Consider the following 17,807-nt stretch of genomic DNA (forward strand, 5'->3'; position numbering starts at 1 on the left):
CTGACAGCTGTGGCATACAAAGAAGCTGATTAAACAGCATGATCATTACACAGGTGCACCTTGTGCTAGGGACAATAAAAGGAACCTAAAATGTGCAGTTTTCTCACACAACACAATGCAACAGATGTTTTGAGGGAGCGTGCAATTGGCATGCTGACTGCAGGAATGTCCACCAGAGCTGTTGGCAGAGAATTGAATGTTAATTTCTCTACCATATGCCTTCTCCAACATCATTTTAGAGAATTTGGAATTCCAATGTACAAATGGCCCCCATAACCACAGACCATGTGTAACCTCGCCAGCACAGGACCTCCACATCTGGCTTTTTCACCTGCGGGATTGTCACCATTGGTGGTCTGAAAGAAGCCAATGAAATGTAATAACAGCACAATGCATTTATTTATCTTTATAACATTCATGCGGAATTGATTGGCTGGATAGAACGACAATTAATTTGCTCAAAATCACCCGTATGAAAATCCCTGAAAAATATACTATTTTTGTCAAATGATATTTACAAACATTCACTGTCAACTTTTGTAACAATGTGAAGAAAAAACAGATCCCATGCAAGACACAAAAGCCATGATGTACCACCATGTTATTTGCAGAACTGTGCAAATAGATAGCCATACAAAACATGTCTGAAATAGCACAAGTTATCGATTGCTACAGTCATTAGAAGTAGACCTGCAAATGTTTCTCCAAACTGCAAGTCATGAAACATGGGTCGTATTCATTAGTACGCACCATTTCAAAACTTTTTGCAACGGGAAAGGAGAACGAGGGCTTCTTATTGGACAAGTTCTGGTCCATGCTTCCCAGTTTTCTTCTGTTTGGTGCCTAATGAATAGGACCGTGGGTGTGCAAATGATTACAAACATATACTGCATTATACTGTGCATTATTAAACAGATTGATAAATATTATCTCAACTTATTTGACAAATTGCGAACAGCTTTTGAAGAACACACCCACGCTTTACACATCCACCCGTCTGTCAAGTCTCCTTTGGATTCTTTCTATAATCCATCTTTGGTATAAATTCACATAAGTCAGAATTCAGTCAAGACATGCACTCACGTGTCTGGTTACACCAACACCTAAATGCTAGCCTGGTCCCAGATCTGTTTTTGCCATCTTGCTAACCCCTATGGTTATAAATATTGGACTCAAGGATACCTAGATGCACTAAATTAGTTGTAAACCATTGTGGTTTGAAATTCATATCTGCAGGTCAGTGCAATACCTTTTAATTATTTATATTATGTAATATTAATTATCCAGTGCACTCAAATAATAAACATAGTATAACAATGCATCATGCGTTCAACCAGAGAATACAAAATAAAATGTAGCTTTCAAAGTATTTGGAAAGTATTCAGACCCCTTGACTTTTTCCACATTTTGTTACATTATACAGCCTTATTCTAAAATGTTAAATTATGTATTTTTAATACAACTGTATTAAACATAAAAAACAGGACGACCTTATTTACATAAGTATTCAGACCCTTTGCTATTAGACTCGAAATTGAGCTCAGGTGTATCCTGTTTCCATTGATCATCCTTGATGTTTCTACAACTTCATTGGAGTCCACCTAAATTCAATTGATTGGACATGATTTGGAAAGCCACACACCTGTCAATATAAAGGTGCCACAGTTAAAAGTGCATGTCAGCAAAAACCAAACCATTAGGTCGAAGGAATTGGAACACAGTGGCCTTCATCATTCTTAAATGGAAGACGTTTGTAACCACCAAGACCCTTCCAAGAGCTGGCTGACCGGCCAAACTGAGCAATCGGGGGAGAAGGGCCTTGGTCAGGGAGGTGACCAAGAACCCGATGGTCACTCTGACAGAGCTCCAGCGTTCCTCTGTGGAGATGGGAGAACCTTCCAGAAGGACAACAATCTCTGCAGCACTCCACCAATCTGGCCTTTATGGTAGAGTGGCCAGACGGATGCCACTCCTCAGTAAAACGCACATGACAGTCCGCTTGGAGTTTGCCAAAAGACACCCAGACCCTGAGAAAAAATATTATCTGGTCTTATGAAACCAAAGATTGAATTCTTTGGCCTGAATGCCAAGCATCACGTCTGGAGGAAACCTGGCACCCTCCCTACGGTGAAGCATGGTGGTGGTGGCGGCATGCTGTGGGGATGTTTTTCCATCGGCAGGGACTGGGAGATTAGTCAGGATCGAAGGAAAGCTGAACAGAGCAAAGTATAGAGAGATCCCTGATGAAAACCTGCTCCAGAGCGCTCAGGACCTCAGACTGGGGCGAAAGTTCACCTTCCAACAGGACAACGACCCTAAGCACACAGCCAAGACAACGCAGGAGTGGCTTCGGGACAAGTCTCAATGTACTTGAGTGGCCCAGCCAGAGCCTTGACTTGAACCCGATCAAACATCTATAGAGACGCTCCCCATCCAACACGCCAGAGCTTGAGGCCTTGCAGAGACAATTAGGAAAAACTCCCCAAATACAGGTGTGCCAAGCTTGTAACGTAATACCCAAGCAGACTCGAGGCTGTAATCGCTGCCATAGGTGCTTCAACAAAGTACCGAGTTAAGGGTCTGTGATTTCAGTTAAGTAAATGTGATTTCAGTTTTTTTTATCCATTTCCTAAAATGTCTAGAAACTTGTTTTTGCTTTATAATTATGGGGTATTTTGTGTAAATTGATGAGGGGGGAAAAAAACGAATTTAATACATTTTAGAATAAGGTTGTAACGTAACAAAAATATGGAAAAGGTCGAGGGGTCTCTGAATACTTACTCGAATGCACTATATACTAGACCAGGTCCTGTATTCATAAAGCGTCTCAGAGTAGGATTTCAGATCTAAGAACAGGTTCCGCCTGTCAATATTAACTTATTAATTATGATCTAAAAAGGCAAAACTCCTACACTGAGGTGTTTTATGACTATGGATCCAGACCTTGGTCTAAAAAACATTTTAAAATAATTTCAAATACTGTACTTGATTGAGTTTGCCTAATTTAATGGAACCAATAGAGTATATCTGAAACTGCAAACCCCACCCATCTGGCACACCAGTCAGGTTAGGAACAAGTGCTTTGGTCAAAAAACAAAACAGTTTAAGGTTAGAATTAGAAACCCAGTGTTTAGCTATAACAGTATAATCTTGAACTACAAAAATATAGTCTTCATCCCAAATGGCACCCTACTGCCTAAATCAGGGCTATTCAACTGGTGGCCTGCGAGCCAGATCCAGCCCGTTTATTTATTTAGACTGGCCCCTTTGATCAATTGTGAAAATCCGACATTCTGTGCCAAAATGACAAGCACTATGGTTTCTAGCACCTATGTGACATTTGGATTCTTCTTTCTTTATATGAATTTGGCTCTAGCATTTGAACGGTTTAAGGGAACAAATACTTTTTGACCCCATTTCTGAAAGCAAAGCACACGTACGTGCCTTCTGTTTCCCTCTCTGATGCCCACGAGTACATGCTAGAAGGAATTGTGACCAAAAATATGCACCAAATGACTGAGGGAAATAAATTCAAAGCATACTTCCTTCAGACTGGAATTTGCCATTACCTGACTTGACATATCTTTGTGTTCTTTTTTGAGATACTTCGTTTTCAGATTTAAAAATTACCTAATTACTTTTAAGAAGCTTTTAATGGTGAGCGAACATTGTGCCTTTTCAATGATTACATTTTTGGGTTGCACCTCTAATCACATTGGTTGAGCGACATCCATTTTAGCAACAAGTACTTTATTGGTGTGTGCTTTTCGTTTTTTTAAACAGTTCTTCCTTAGAATAAACACACGTGGAAAATGTCCGCCCCCCCTGCAATTAACCTTTTTTACATCTGTAAGAATATAGCTGAATAGCCCTGGCCTAAATAGTGTACAACTTTTGACCAAAGCCTGGTCAAAAGTAGTGCACTATATATGGTGCCAGGCACCCATAAACATCTCCCCTTCGAAACATTGATGTATAGATGTAGAATATTTGAAAGGTTTCCCAAAATGGTTGGGAAAATCCTAAATTCAAAGTAAAATTTTTACATAGCCTGCCACTGACATCAATATTTGACTATGAGAGAAAGTTTGACTTAAATGGAAGAATGGATTTGACGATTCACCCCATAGTCATTTCATCAGTCCGAATAAATCTCCTCTTCATCTTCCTCACCGTAGAGTTCGTCTGCTGACTCGTTCTGGTCGTGTATACCCTCCTCTTCCTCGCTCATGTCCTCTTGTTCATCTCCATCACTGCCATCCTCCTCGTCGTCATCTTCCTCCTCTCCTCCAGTGTCCGGCTCTTCCCTGACTGAAGGACCTGGTAGAAGACAAAACCTTTAAAACTAGAATCTGCATTTGGTGAAGCAGAGCCACTGTTCACCCCCAATGCCTTTTGTTTATATTTTGTTGATGAAACGGAAGAGCAGCGTCCGGCAGCGTTAAATACATTTCGCAATACATATTCTGCTGTTCAATCGCAACATTTTTTGTTGTTGTTTCAAGTAACTTCTTTGTTGTAATATCCCAAACGGCTTTGGCAGTTTCACCAAATACAGATTCTAGCTTTAAGAGAAGAACAATACTTTGCCGATTTGTCGTCACTGGGAAACAAATGTGTGTGTTGCACAGTATACCGGTATCACAGTACCAAAGTGTCATGATACCAACATTTTTAAATACCGTAGTACCGTTTCATATGATAATACCAACTTTTTCAGCCCTACCAATCTAAAGAACCCGCTGGCGCCTTTTATAAAAATGTTTATAAAGTCCGCTGTTTAGTTAAATATTTGACGGGCGGGGATGGAGACCATGATCTGTTCTTACATTTGTACATTTGATATATTGGAGCAAAGCAATGCAAAGTTGATATTGTATATAATTTCATCCCTGGTATAACCAAGAGCACAGGCCAGTCTGAGTATAGGCTTTGCAAGTTCGCTGTCATGCAGCAGTGCCAGAGGAAAAACAGCTTCGCGACAGGCTTTCAGCTTACAGCAAAGGAAACTGCTTGCTCTAGCTCAAACGGCAAAATAATGAGCCTTTTTCTTCTTCCTGCACAATTTTTATATTATTTCCCAAACCATGTCATGGGCCATTTTATACTAATCCCAGACTGTTAATTATTGGTTTGATAACAAACAATGTTGTTCAGTCATGTTACCTTGCTAACTAAAAACATATTTGGGGAACCTATTCAATTTTTTTATTCAATGCAGTCTGGTATTAGAACGGTAGCCCTATCTGCAAAAGCCGGGTGTCTGCGGAAAGCTGTGTATCTTGGCTATTGATCGGTGCCTTCAAATCTTTCATGCGACTTACTACAATATATGGGCATACTAATTTATAAGGTCAGGCCCAGCTGATGACCTCATTTCAAGATGGCTGCTATCTACATTCCGGGTAGCTTAGTGAAGCATAAACGAAATAAACACAGAATACGTTGATACACACCGAAAGCCGGGACTCCACAGATCATGAGGATATCTTATTTGTCTGCCTGTGACCTACTGTTTTTGATCACCAGCCCCGAGAGTCAAAATGTATATATTTTACACAATGTTTTCCCCAAACATCTTACAATGTAAGCTTCAATAAGGTTTGTGTTTGAGCTATAACTACATGGGGGGTATCTAGCCTATTGCCAATGTTATCTGATGTATGACTTAATAGCAACATTGAATGTCACTGAGTGACGATATCTTTGCGCATCAAAAATATGATGTTGCCTGCTTACGCGCTGTAGGCATCCATTAGACAAGGGATTGGCTACAATGGCACCTTGACAGTCTTGTAGCTAATGATATGCAGTTTACCTGGGTGGGACAAAGCAAGACCTAGAACCTTTTATGCGTAATGCGAACTATTGCTACCTGGTTCAAAGACGAGACGCACTGAGCACGCTAAATTACATTGTAAACAGATTTCATCGCTTTAGCATAAAAGATGGCTTCTCAAGGAGAAAGAAAAGGGAAACTAAGAATATCGAACACGAACCTAAAAAGGCAGCAGCTATGAATAAGTATACCGACATAGAAGCTGAATAAAACGGGAGCGATTTGGACATCGAGGATTTCGACTCGGCCGATGATTGCTTTCTAGAAGGATTGGATCCACTTTTAGATCTGTAAGTAAATTATTTATGACTTTATATAAACTCAGCAAAAAAAGAAATGTCCTCTCACTGTCAACTGCGTTTATTTAAAGCAAACTTAACATTTGTAAATATTTGCATGAACATAACAATATTCAACAACTGAGACAAACTGAACAAGTTCCACAGACATGTGACTAACAGAAATGGAATAATGTGTCCCTGAACAAGGGGGGGGTCAAAATCAAAAGTAAGTCAGTATCTGGTGTGGCCACCAGCTGCATTAATTACTGCAGTGCATCTCTTCCTCATGGACTGCACCAGATTTGCCTGTTCTTGCTGTGAGATGTTTCCCTACTCTTCCACCAAGGCACCTGCCTGTTCCCGAACATTTCTGGGGGGGAATGGCCCTAGCCCTCACCCACCGATCCAACAGGTCCCAGACGTGCTCAATGGGATTGAGATCCGGGCTCTTCGTTGGCCATGGCAGAACACTGACATTCCTGTCTTGCAGGAAATCACACATAGAACGAGCAGTATGGCTGGTGGCATTGTCATGCTGAAGGGTGATGTCAGGATGAGCCTGCAGGAAGTGTACCACATGAGGGAGGAGGATGTCTTCCCTGTAACGCACAGTGTTGAGATTGCAAGCAATGACAACAAGCTCAGTCCAATGATGCTGTGACACACCGCCCCAGACCACGACGGACCCTCCACCTCTAAATCGATCTCGCTCCAGACTACAGGTCTCGGTGTAACGCTCATTCCTTCGACGATCAACGCGGATCCACAATAAACACAAATCCGACCATCACCCCTGGTGAGACAAAACCGCGACTCGTCAGTGAAGAGCACTTTTTGCCAGTCCTGTCTGGTCCAGCGACGGTGGGTTTGTGCCCATAGGCGACGTTGTTGCCGGTGATGTCTGGTGAGGACCTGCCTTAGAACAGGCTGGAATGAGGGCTTGTAGGCCTCTCTCAGCCTATTGTGGACAGTCTGAGCACTGATGGAGGGATTGTGCGTTCCTGGTGTAACTCGGGCAGTTGTTGTTGCCATCCTGTGCTTGTCCTGCAGGTGTGATGTTCAGATGTACCGATCCTGTGCAGGTGTTGTTACACATGGTCTGCCACTGGGAGGATGATCAGCTGTCCGTCCTGTTTCCCTGTAGCGCTGTCTTAGGCGTCTCATAGTACGGACATTGCAATTTATTGCCCTGGCCACATCTGCAGTCCTTATGCCTCCTTGCAGCATTCCCAAGGCACATTCATGCAGATGAGCAGGGACCCTGGGCATCTTTCTTTTGGTGTTTTTCAGAGTCAGTAGAAAGACCTCTTTAGTGTCCTAAGTTACGTTTTCATAATGTGACCTTAATTGGTTACCGTCTGTAAGCTGTTAGTGTCTTAACGACCGTTCCACACGTGCATGTTCATTAATTGTTTATGGCTCATTGTACAAGCATGGGAAACAGTGTTTAAACCCTTTACAATGAAGATCTGTGAAGTTATTTGGATTTTTACGAATTATCTTTGAAAGACAAGGTCCTGAAAAAGGGACGTTTCTTTTTTTGCTGAGTTTAGCTAATGTACTATATGCATTTCGTTTTTTATAAGTTGTCTGCTTTTTGTGCTTTGGATTTAGTTTATATAGGCCTATGTAACAAGAAATTTCAAAGTTATATAATTCCAAAATAGTTAGTCTGTGTTTAATATTAGTTCACTGTTTGCTTTTCTAAGTTACATCCTTGTAACTTTGGAGAGTCCACTAAACAAACTATTTGTCACATGTGCCGAATACATCATGTGTAGACCTTACCGTGAAATGCTTACTTACAAGCCCTTAACTCTTTCCTGAACGGCACTGTTGGTTAAAAAAAATATTAACCAATAAAACTACAGTAAAAAATAATAACAATAACGAGGCTATATACAGGGGGTACCGGTACTGACTCAATGTACAGGTTAGTCGAGGCAATTTGTACATTTGTAGGTAGGGGTGAAGTGATGATGCACTGATAATAAACAGCGAATAGAAGCAGTGTAAAAAACAAATGGGGGAGGGGGGTCAATGTAAATAATCCGGTGGCCATTTGATTAATTGTTCAGCAGTCTTATGGCTTGGGGGTAGAAGCTGTTAACCTCTCTAGGGTCGGCGGGACGAAATCGTCCCACCTACGTAACAGCCAGTGGAATCCTGTGGCGCGTTATTCAAATACCTTAGAAATGCTATTACTTCAATTTCTCAAACATATGACTATTTTACACCATTTTAAAGACAAGACTCTCGTTAATCTAACCACACTGTCCGATTTCAAAAAGGCTTTACAACGAAAGAAAAACATTAGATTATGTCAGCAGAGTACCCAGCCAGAAATAATCAGACACCCATTTTTCAAGCTAGCATATAATGTCACAAAAACCCAGAAGACAGCTAAATGCAGCACTAACCTTTGATGATCTTCATCAGATGACACACCTAGGACATTATGTTATACAATACATGCATGTTTTGTTCAATCAAGTTCATATTTATATCAAAAACCAGCTTTTTACATTAGCATGTGACGTTCAGAACTAGCATACCCCCCGCAAACTTCCGGTGAATTTCCAAAAAATTTACTAAATAAAGCATAACAATTATTTTAAGAATTATAGATACAGAACTCCTCTATGCACTCGATATGTCCGATTTTAAAATAGCTTTTCGGTGAAAGCACATTTTGCAATATTCTAAGTAGATAGCCCGGCATCACAGGGCTAGCTATTTAGACACCCAGCAAGTTTAGCACTCACCAAAGTCAGATTTACTATAAGAAAAATGTTATTACCTTTGGTGTTCTTCGTCAGAATGCACTCCCAGGACTTCTACTTCAATAACAAATGTTGGTTTGGTCCCAAATAATCCGTAGTTATATCCAAACAGCGGCGTTTTGTTGGTGCGTTCAAGACACTATCCGAAAGGGTAAAGAAGGGTGACGAGCACGACGCATTTCGTGACAAAAAATGTCTAAACATTCCATTACCGTACTTTGAAGCATGTCAACCGCTGTTTAAAATCCATTTTTATGGCATTTTTCTCGTAAAAAAAGCGATAATATTCCGACCGGGAATCTGCGTTTAGGTAAAAAGATGAAAGAAAATAAAGCATGGGGTCGACTCGTGCACGCGCCTAAGCCCATTGTCCTCTGATCGGCCACTTGCCAAAAGCGATAATGTGTTTCAGCCTGGGGCTGCCTCGATATCATTCAGCTTTTTCCCGGGCTCTGAGAGCCTATGGGAGCCGTAGGAAGTGTCACGTTACAGCAAAGATCCTCAGTCTTCAATAAACAGAGACAAGAAGAACAAGATCTTGTCAGAGAGGGCACTTCCTGTAAGGAATCTTCTCAGGTTTTTGCCTGCCATATGAGTTCTGTTATACTCACAGTCACCATTCAAACAGTTTTAGAAACTTTAGGGTGTTTTCTATCCAAAACCAATAATTATATGCATATTCTAGTTACTAGGCAGGAGTAGTAACCAGATTAAATCGGGTACGTTTTTTATCCGGCCGTGTCAATACTGCCCCCTACCCCCAACAGGTTAAGGAGCCTTTTTGTCCTAGACTTGGCACTCCGGTACTGCATGCCGTGCGGGAGTAGAGAAAACAGTCTATAACTTGGGTGACTGGAGACTGACAATTTTAAGTGGCTTTCCTCTGACACCGCCTAGTATAAAGATCCTGGATGGCAGAAAGCTTGGCCCCAGTGAGCAGTTACTACCAGACAGTGATGCAACCGGTCAGGATGCTCTCGATGGTGCAGCTGTAGAACCTTTTGAGGATCTGGGGACCCATGCCAAATCTTTTCAGTCTCCTGACGGGGAAAAGGTTTTGTCGTGCCCTCTTCACGACTGTCTTGGTATGTTTGGACCATGATAGTTCGTTGGTGATGTGGACACCAAGGAACTTGAAACTCTCGACCCGCTCCACTACAGCCCCGTCGATGTTAATGGGGGCCTGTTCGGCCCGCCTTTTCTTGTAGTCCATGATCAGCTCCTTTGTCTTGCTCACATTGAGGGAGAGGTTGTTGTCTCTGACCTCCTCCCTATATGCTGTCTCATCGTTGTCGGTAATCAGGCCTACCACTGTTGTGTCGTCAGCAAACTTAATGATGGTGTTGGAGTCGTGTTTGGCCACGCAGTCGTGGGTGAATAGGGAGTACAGGAGGGGACTAGGCACAAACCCGATGGGCCCCAATGTTGAGGATCAGCGTTGCAGATGTGTTGCCTACCCTTACCACCTGGGGGCGGCCCATCAGGAAGTCCAGGATCCAGTTGCAGAGGGAGGTGTTTAGTCCCAGGGTCCTTAGTGATGAGCTTTGTGGGCACTATAGTGTTGAACGGAGAGCTGTGGTCAATGAACAGAAATCTCACATAGGTGTTCCTTTTGTCCAGGTGGGAAAGGGCAGTATGAAGTGCAATTGCGTCATCTGTGGATCTGTTGGGCCGGTATGCAAATTGGAGTGGGTCTAGGGTATGTGGGAGAATGCTGTTGATGTGAGCCATGACCAGCCTTTCAAAGCACTTCATAGCTACCGACGGGAGTGCTACAGGGCGGTAATCATTTAGGCAGGTTACCTTCACTTCCGTGGGCACAGGGACTATGGTGGTCTGCTTGAAACATGTAGGTTTTACAGACTCGGTCAGGGAGAGGTTGAAAATGTCAATGAACTTGCCAGTTGGTCGGCGCATGCCTTGAGTATACGTCCTGGTAATCCGTCTGGCCCCGCAGCTTTGTGAATGTTGACCTGTTTAAAGGTCTTGCTCACATTGGCTACCGAGAGCGTTATCACAAAGTCGTCCAGAACAGCTGGTGCTCTCATGCATGCTTCAGTGTTGCTTGCCTCGAAGCGAGCATAAAAGGCATTTTGCTTGTCTGGTAGGCCCGCGTCACTGGGCAGTTCGCGGCTGAGGTTTCCCTTTGTAGTCCGTAATAGTTTTCAAGCCCTGCGACATCCAACGAGCATCAGAGCCGATGTAGTAGGATTCAATCTTAATCCTGTATTGATGCTTTGCTTGTTTGATGGTTTGTCTGAGGGCATAGCGGGATCTCTTCTAAGCGTCCGGATTAGTGTCCCTCTCCTTGAAAGCGGCAGCTCTAGCCTTTAGCTCGATGCAGATGTTTGCCTGTAATCCATGGCTTCTGGTTGGGATATGTATGTACGGTCACTGTGGGGATGTCGTCGATGCACTTATTGATGAAGCCAATGACTGAGGTGGTATACTCCTCAATGCCATTTGATGAATCCCGGAACATATTCCAGTCTGAGCTAGCAAAACAGTCCTGTAGCGTAGCATCCGCGTCATCTGACCACTTCCGTATTGAGCGAGTCACTGGTACTTCCTGCTTTAGTTTTTGCTTGTAAGCAGGAATCAGGAGGATAGAATTATGGTCAGATTTTCCAAATGGAGGGCGGTAAAGCCTTGCATGCATCTCTGTGTGTGGAGTAAAGGTGGTCTAGAGTTTTTTTTTTTATCCTCTGGTTGCATGCGAAACGCAGGTAGGAATTAGGTAAAACGGATTTAAGTTTCTCTGCATTAACTTCTCTGGGCTACGTGGGACGCCCGCGGTACACACTATCAACAGCCAGTGAAATATCAGGGCGGCAAATTCAAAACAACAAAATCTCATAATTCAAATTTCTCAAACATAGAACTATTTTACACCATTTTAAAGATACACTTCTCCTTAATCCAACCACATTGTCCTATTTCAAAAAGGCTTTACGGCGAAAGCATAAAGTTAGATTGTTAGGACAGAGCCTAAACAAGAAAAACCATGAAGCCATTTTCCAAGCAGGAGAGGCGTCACAAAAAACAGAAATGCAGCTAAAATTAAGCTCTAACCTTTGACGATCTTCATCAGATGACACTCCTAGGACTCAATGTTACACAATACATGTATGTTTTGTTCGATAAAGTTCATATTTATATCCAAAAAACCCATTTTACATTGGCGCGTGATGTTAAGAAAATATTTTGCCTCCAAAACTTCCGGTGAATGAGCACAACAATTTACAAAAATACTCATCATAAACGTTGATAAAATATTAAACTGTTATTCAAAGAATTATAGATAAACATCTCCTTAATGCAACCGCTGTGACAGATTTCAAAAAAGCTTCACGGGGAAAGCACACTTTGCAATAATCTGAGTACGGCGCTCAGAAAAAAACATTAGGCAATACAGATACCCTCCATTTTGGAGTCATCTAAAATCATAAATAGCATTATAAAAATTCACTTACCTTTGATGATCTTCATCAGAATGCACTCTCAGGAATCCCAGGTCCACAATAAATGTTGTTTTGTTCGATAAAGTCCATAATTTATGTCCAAATACCTCCTTGTTGTTTGCGAGTTCAGTAAGCTACTCCAAATGTAGGAAGCGCACTGAAAATTTCATGACGAAAAGTCCAAAAAAGTTATATTTACGTTCGTAGAAACATGTCAAACGATGTATAGCATCATCTTTAGGGCCTTTTTAACATAACTTCAATAATATTCCAACCGGACGATGCCAATGTCTTAAAATGTTATGGAACACAGCTACCTCATCACGTGAATGCGCGCCACTGAACTCATGTCATTTTCTGAGTCACCAACTTCCCGGCCTTCTTGTTCGCTCTCTGTTCACTGCAAAAGCCTGAAACAAGGTTCTAAAGACTGTTGACATCTAGTGGAAGCCTTAGGAAGTGCAAAATGAACCCTAAGTCACTGTGTTAGATAGGCAATGACTTGAAGACAAGCATCAGATTTCCCACTTCCTGGTTGGATTTTTCTCAGGTTTTTGCCTGCCATGTGAGTTCTGTTATACTCACAGACATCATTCAAACAGTTCTAGAAACTTCAGAGTGTTTTCTATCCAAATCTACTAATAATACGCAAATATTTGACTCTGGGCCCGAGTATTAGGCAGTTTACTCTGGGCACGCTTTTCATCCGAAAGTGAAAATACTGCCCCCTATACCTAAAAAGGTTAAAGTCCCCCGCCACTAGGAGCGCCGCTTCTGGGTGAGCATTTTCTTATTTGCTTCTGGCCTTATACAGATGGTTGAGTGCACTCTTAGTGCCAGCATCGGTTTGTGGTGGTAAATAGACAGCTACAAATAAAATAGATAAACTCTCGGTAGATAGTGTGGTCTACAGCTTATCATAAGGTACTCTACCTCAGGCGAAAAATACCTTTAGACTTCTTCAATATTAGACATCACGCACCAGCTGTTATTGACAAATAGACACACACCCCCGCCCCTCGTCTTACCAGAGGTAGCTTCTCTGTCCTGCTGGTGCATGTAAAATCCCGCCAGCTGTATATTATCCGTGTCGTCGTTCAGCCATGACTCGGTGAAACATAAGATATGACAGTTACTGTCCCGTTGGTAGTATAATCTTGATCGTAGGTCATCCATTTTATTTTCCAATGATTGCACGTTGGCCAATAGAACAGATGGCAGTGGGAGTTTACTCACTTGCCTACGAATTCTCAGAAGGCAGCCCAACCTCTGCCCTCTTTTTCTCAGTCTTTTCTTCACGCAAATGACAGGGATTTGTGCCCATTCCCGAGAAAGCAGTATATCCTTCCCGTCGGACTCGTTAACCTCTCTGGGCTAGGTGGGACGTTAGCGTCCCACTCTATTCAACAGCCAGTGGAATCGCGTGGCGCGAAATACAAATACCTAAAAATGCTATAACTTCAATTTCTCAAACATATGACTATTTTACACCATTTGAAAGATAAGACTCTCGTTAATCCAACCACGTTGTCCGATTTCAAAAAGGCTTTACAGCGAAAGCAAAACATTAGATTATGTCAGAAGAGTACCCAGCCAAAAATAATCACACAGCCATTTTCAAAGCAAGCATATATGTCAGAAAAACCCAAACCACAGCTAAATGCAGCACTAACCTTTGATGATCTTCATCAGATGACACTCCTAGGACATTGTTATACAATACATGCATGTTTTGTTCAATCAAGTTCATATTTATATCAAAAAACAGCTTTTTACATTAGCATGTGATGTTCAGAACTAGCATACCCACCGAAAACGTCCGGTGAATTTACTAAATTACTCATGATAAATGTTGACAAGATACAGAACTCCTTTATGCAAATGCTATGTCAGATTTTAAAATAGCTTTTCGGCGAAAGCACATTTTGCAATATTCTGAGTACATAGCTCAGCCATCACGGCTAGCTAATTTGACACCCACCAAGTTTGGGGCAACCTAAACTCAGAATTACTATTAGAAAAATTGGTTTACCTTTGCCGTTCTTCGTCAGAATGCACTCCCAGGACTTCTACTTCAACAACAAATGTTGTTTTGGTTCCAAATAATCCATAGTTATATCCAAATACCTCCGTTTTGTTCGTGCGTTCAGATCACTATCCGAAGGGTAACGTGCGAGCGCATTTCGTGACCAAAAATGTCAAAATATTCTTTACCGTACTTAGAAGCATGTCAAACGCTGTTTAAAATCAATTTTTATGCTATTTTTCTCATAAAATAGCGATAATATTCCAACCGGACAACGTTGTATTCATTCAAAGAGTGAAAGAAAAAAATGGTGAGGTCTCATGAATGTGCATCTCCAGTCTCACTGTCCCCAGGCAGACCACTTACAAACTCTGCTGCTGTACTTTGCCCAGAGAGAGGAGACGCGTCATTCTGCTTTCTGAACGCTTTAGAGAGCCAATGGAAGCCTTAAAGTGTCACGTAACAGCACAGATGCTGTAATTTCGATAGAGATGCAACAGAAGGACTACAAATTGTCAGACAGGCCACTTCCTGCATGGAATCTTCTCAGGTTTTTGCCTGCCATATGAGTTCTGTTATACTCACAGACACCATTCAAACAGTTTTAGAAACTTTAGAGTGTTTTCTATCCAAATCTAGTAGTAACCAGTTTAAATCGGGTACGTTTTTTATCCGGCCGTGAAAATACTGCCCCCTAGCCCAGACAGGTTAAAGAAAAAGGGGGTGCATGTTTGTGGTTCTCACCTCTGCCTCCAAAGTGTTACTGTTTGCATTGTGTGTGTGCTTCACACCTATGTAAGTCACTGTACAGATAGTTTAGGCTTGGTGTTTTTACTTGATAGTAATGTAATTTTGTAAATTTAGTCAACTGTAATTCTGTGTGTCTTACAACAATATATCCCTAGATTTTTTTCATCAGGATATGGATGCAGAGGATTTGGATGATGACGTTTGAGAGCCACCCCTCCCCAGCAAGCTCTTTGTGCTAGCCGATTCAGCCTCTGCCTACACGTGGAACTTTTTAATCTATGAAGGCAAGGCAATCACACCCACTAGAAAGGGCCTTAGTTATGACTGTCATGCAGCTGATGGACTTCTCCTTACTTGGCAGTGGGTAACAAGCTCTTTGTGGACATTTTTTATACTAGACCTCTTGAAAAAACAAGTAGGGGCTTGTAGCATTCGTCCTAACGGTCTCGGGGAAACAGATTCTAAGGTAAACGACATGATAAACAAAGCGGAGAGGGGGTCCATACATTGGATCAGGACTAACAAGCTGCTTTTTGTGAAATGGAGGGACACTAGGGAAGTAACCATGCTCACCACACAGCATAAGGCATTCAATAACGACCATGTCTCAAGGAGGGTGAAACATGCCAATGGGGCATGGGTGAGGAAGAATGTCCCCATTGCTGTTTCTGTGAAGGACTATAATGCCAGCATGGGGGGTGGCGACCTAGCTGATGGCTACTACCAGGTCCTCCACAAGACCGGGAAGTGGTACAATACTTTTTTTTAACCACTTTGTGGACATCGCGACAAATTCCTTCATTCTCCACAAGCAGATTGCCAAAGTAAAAGGTCAAAGCCCTCTCTCCCTGTTGGCCTTCCGAGAGAAACTGGTGTTGGAAATGGCTGAATTGGGGGCCCAAAGCAACCTCAACCATCACAAGACCCCCCACGCAAGGTGAGTGCCACTATTCAACACACGCCAAAAGCCAAAAGTGCAAACATTACAAAAAACATGGGGGGTGAAATGCCAGATCTTCTGTCCGAAATGCCAGTTCACTTTGTTTCCTGGCAGAGGGACAGCTTCAAAGACTATCACGACATGCACAAGCTATGGTGAAAGTGAAATCTAATCATCTACACCTGGGATGTAAAACGAACACGAATGCCATTTGTAAATTGTTCAGCTTATTTCCATTATTGCAAATTTGTTTGAAGGACACGTGTGTAACCAAGTATGTTTGATTACATTAAAAAAAAATATATATAAAAATGTCTAAAGTACCAGTCAAAAGTTGACACCTAGTCATTCAACGTTTTCTTAATTTTTTACTATTTTCTACATTGTTGAATAATATTGAAGACATCAAAACTATGAAATAACATATATGGAATCATGTAAGCAAAAAAGTGTTAAACAATTCTAAATATATTTTAGGTTTAGATGACCTGGCCTCCCCAATCGAGATGAGTTGGCCCGCAGAGTGAAGGAAAAGCAGCCAACAAGTGCTCAGCATATGTGTGGGAACTCCTTCAAGACTGTTGGAAAAGCATTCCAGGTGAAGCTGGTTGAGATAATGCCAAGTGTGTGCAAAGCTGTCAACAAGGCAAAAGGTTGCTACTTTGAAGAATATAAAATATATTTTGATTTGTTTAACACTTTTTTGGTTACTAAAAATTCCATATGTGTTATTTCAGTTTTAATGTCTTTACTATTTTCTACATTGTAGAATAATAGTGAAAATAAAGAAACACCCTTGAATGAGTAGGTGTGTCCAAACTTTTGACTTGTACTATATATCTGTTGCTTTTATAAACAGTTCATTTGTATGTGGGATCAATACATTGGATATGCCTAGTCTAAACATTCAGGCACTTTGGAGAGGATGAAAAAACACTTGGATATCCCCTGTATGTCCCCCAACAACACCACAATGTTTGAGAGAGGTTGATGTTGTAGAAATGTTGTTTTTATAATGAACAATAACTGTGGAGAGGTTGAAAGGACACTTGAATGTACACTGGATACCCCATAACACCGCCACAATGTTTGAGTGAGGTTGATATGGTAGAAATTGTGTTTTTATACTGAACAAATAGCATTTAAGGATTGGAAATATGTAACAGCACTGGAGTGATCTAATTTAGATATATGCCACTTTGGAGAGGTTTAGGTAACTTGGAATTGTCCCGTGACCACACCTGACACCACTTACTAAAACATCTGCCCATTCCTAGTTGTTAGGTCTATCAATCCTTTTTTATGATATTGTTCACATGTTGTGGAAGCCATCTGATGTGTTTCCAGCTCATCGGTTATTTTTTGTGTGCTTGATCTTGTGTATTCTGATCAAGCACACACAAAATGTAACTATTTCCTCAATCTCCCAGAAGTCTTCTTTCCAAATATACCAAGTTTTTACATGTCAGAATGATGTAATTACACATGAATAGCAGTTACTTTTGGGTATGTCTATTTAGGCAGAAATCACATTTTGCCATTACATTTAAGAGGTTAACTTGACAGCAGTTCTAAGCAAATTTGATTGGCTCAGGAAGGAAAAGGGTCTTCAAAAAAGGTAGAATTCATATAGGCCTAACTATATAAAAAAAATCTATCACTTTCTGGTGTTCCTTACATTCTGTTTGGTGCCTAACATTTTTAAAATTGGGAGCAGTGTGTGTATG

At 41.5% G+C, this 17,807-nt stretch overlaps 1 protein-coding gene across 2 annotated transcripts in view; it reads right to left on the reverse strand.

Annotated features, from left to right (window-relative positions):
* Window positions 1-380: 380 nt before the first annotated feature.
* The window catches only part of LOC106608974 (E3 ubiquitin/ISG15 ligase TRIM25), a 39,092-nt gene continuing 21,665 nt past the window's right edge, over window positions 381-17,807 (reverse strand). For both annotated transcript variants that reach the window (XM_014207255.3, XM_014207257.3), the window contains exon 9: window positions 381-4,320. In XM_014207255.3, coding sequence (XP_014062730.2) covers window positions 4,139-4,320 — 182 coding nt within the window. In that variant the 3' untranslated portion in view covers window positions 381-4,138. The remainder of the gene's footprint in view (window positions 4,321-17,807) is intronic.

This window comes from Salmo salar, chromosome 07 (assembly GCF_965601325.2).
Source record: "Salmo salar chromosome 07, fSalSal1, whole genome shotgun sequence".
In the NCBI taxonomy this organism is placed as follows: Eukaryota; Metazoa; Chordata; class Actinopteri; order Salmoniformes; family Salmonidae; genus Salmo; species Salmo salar.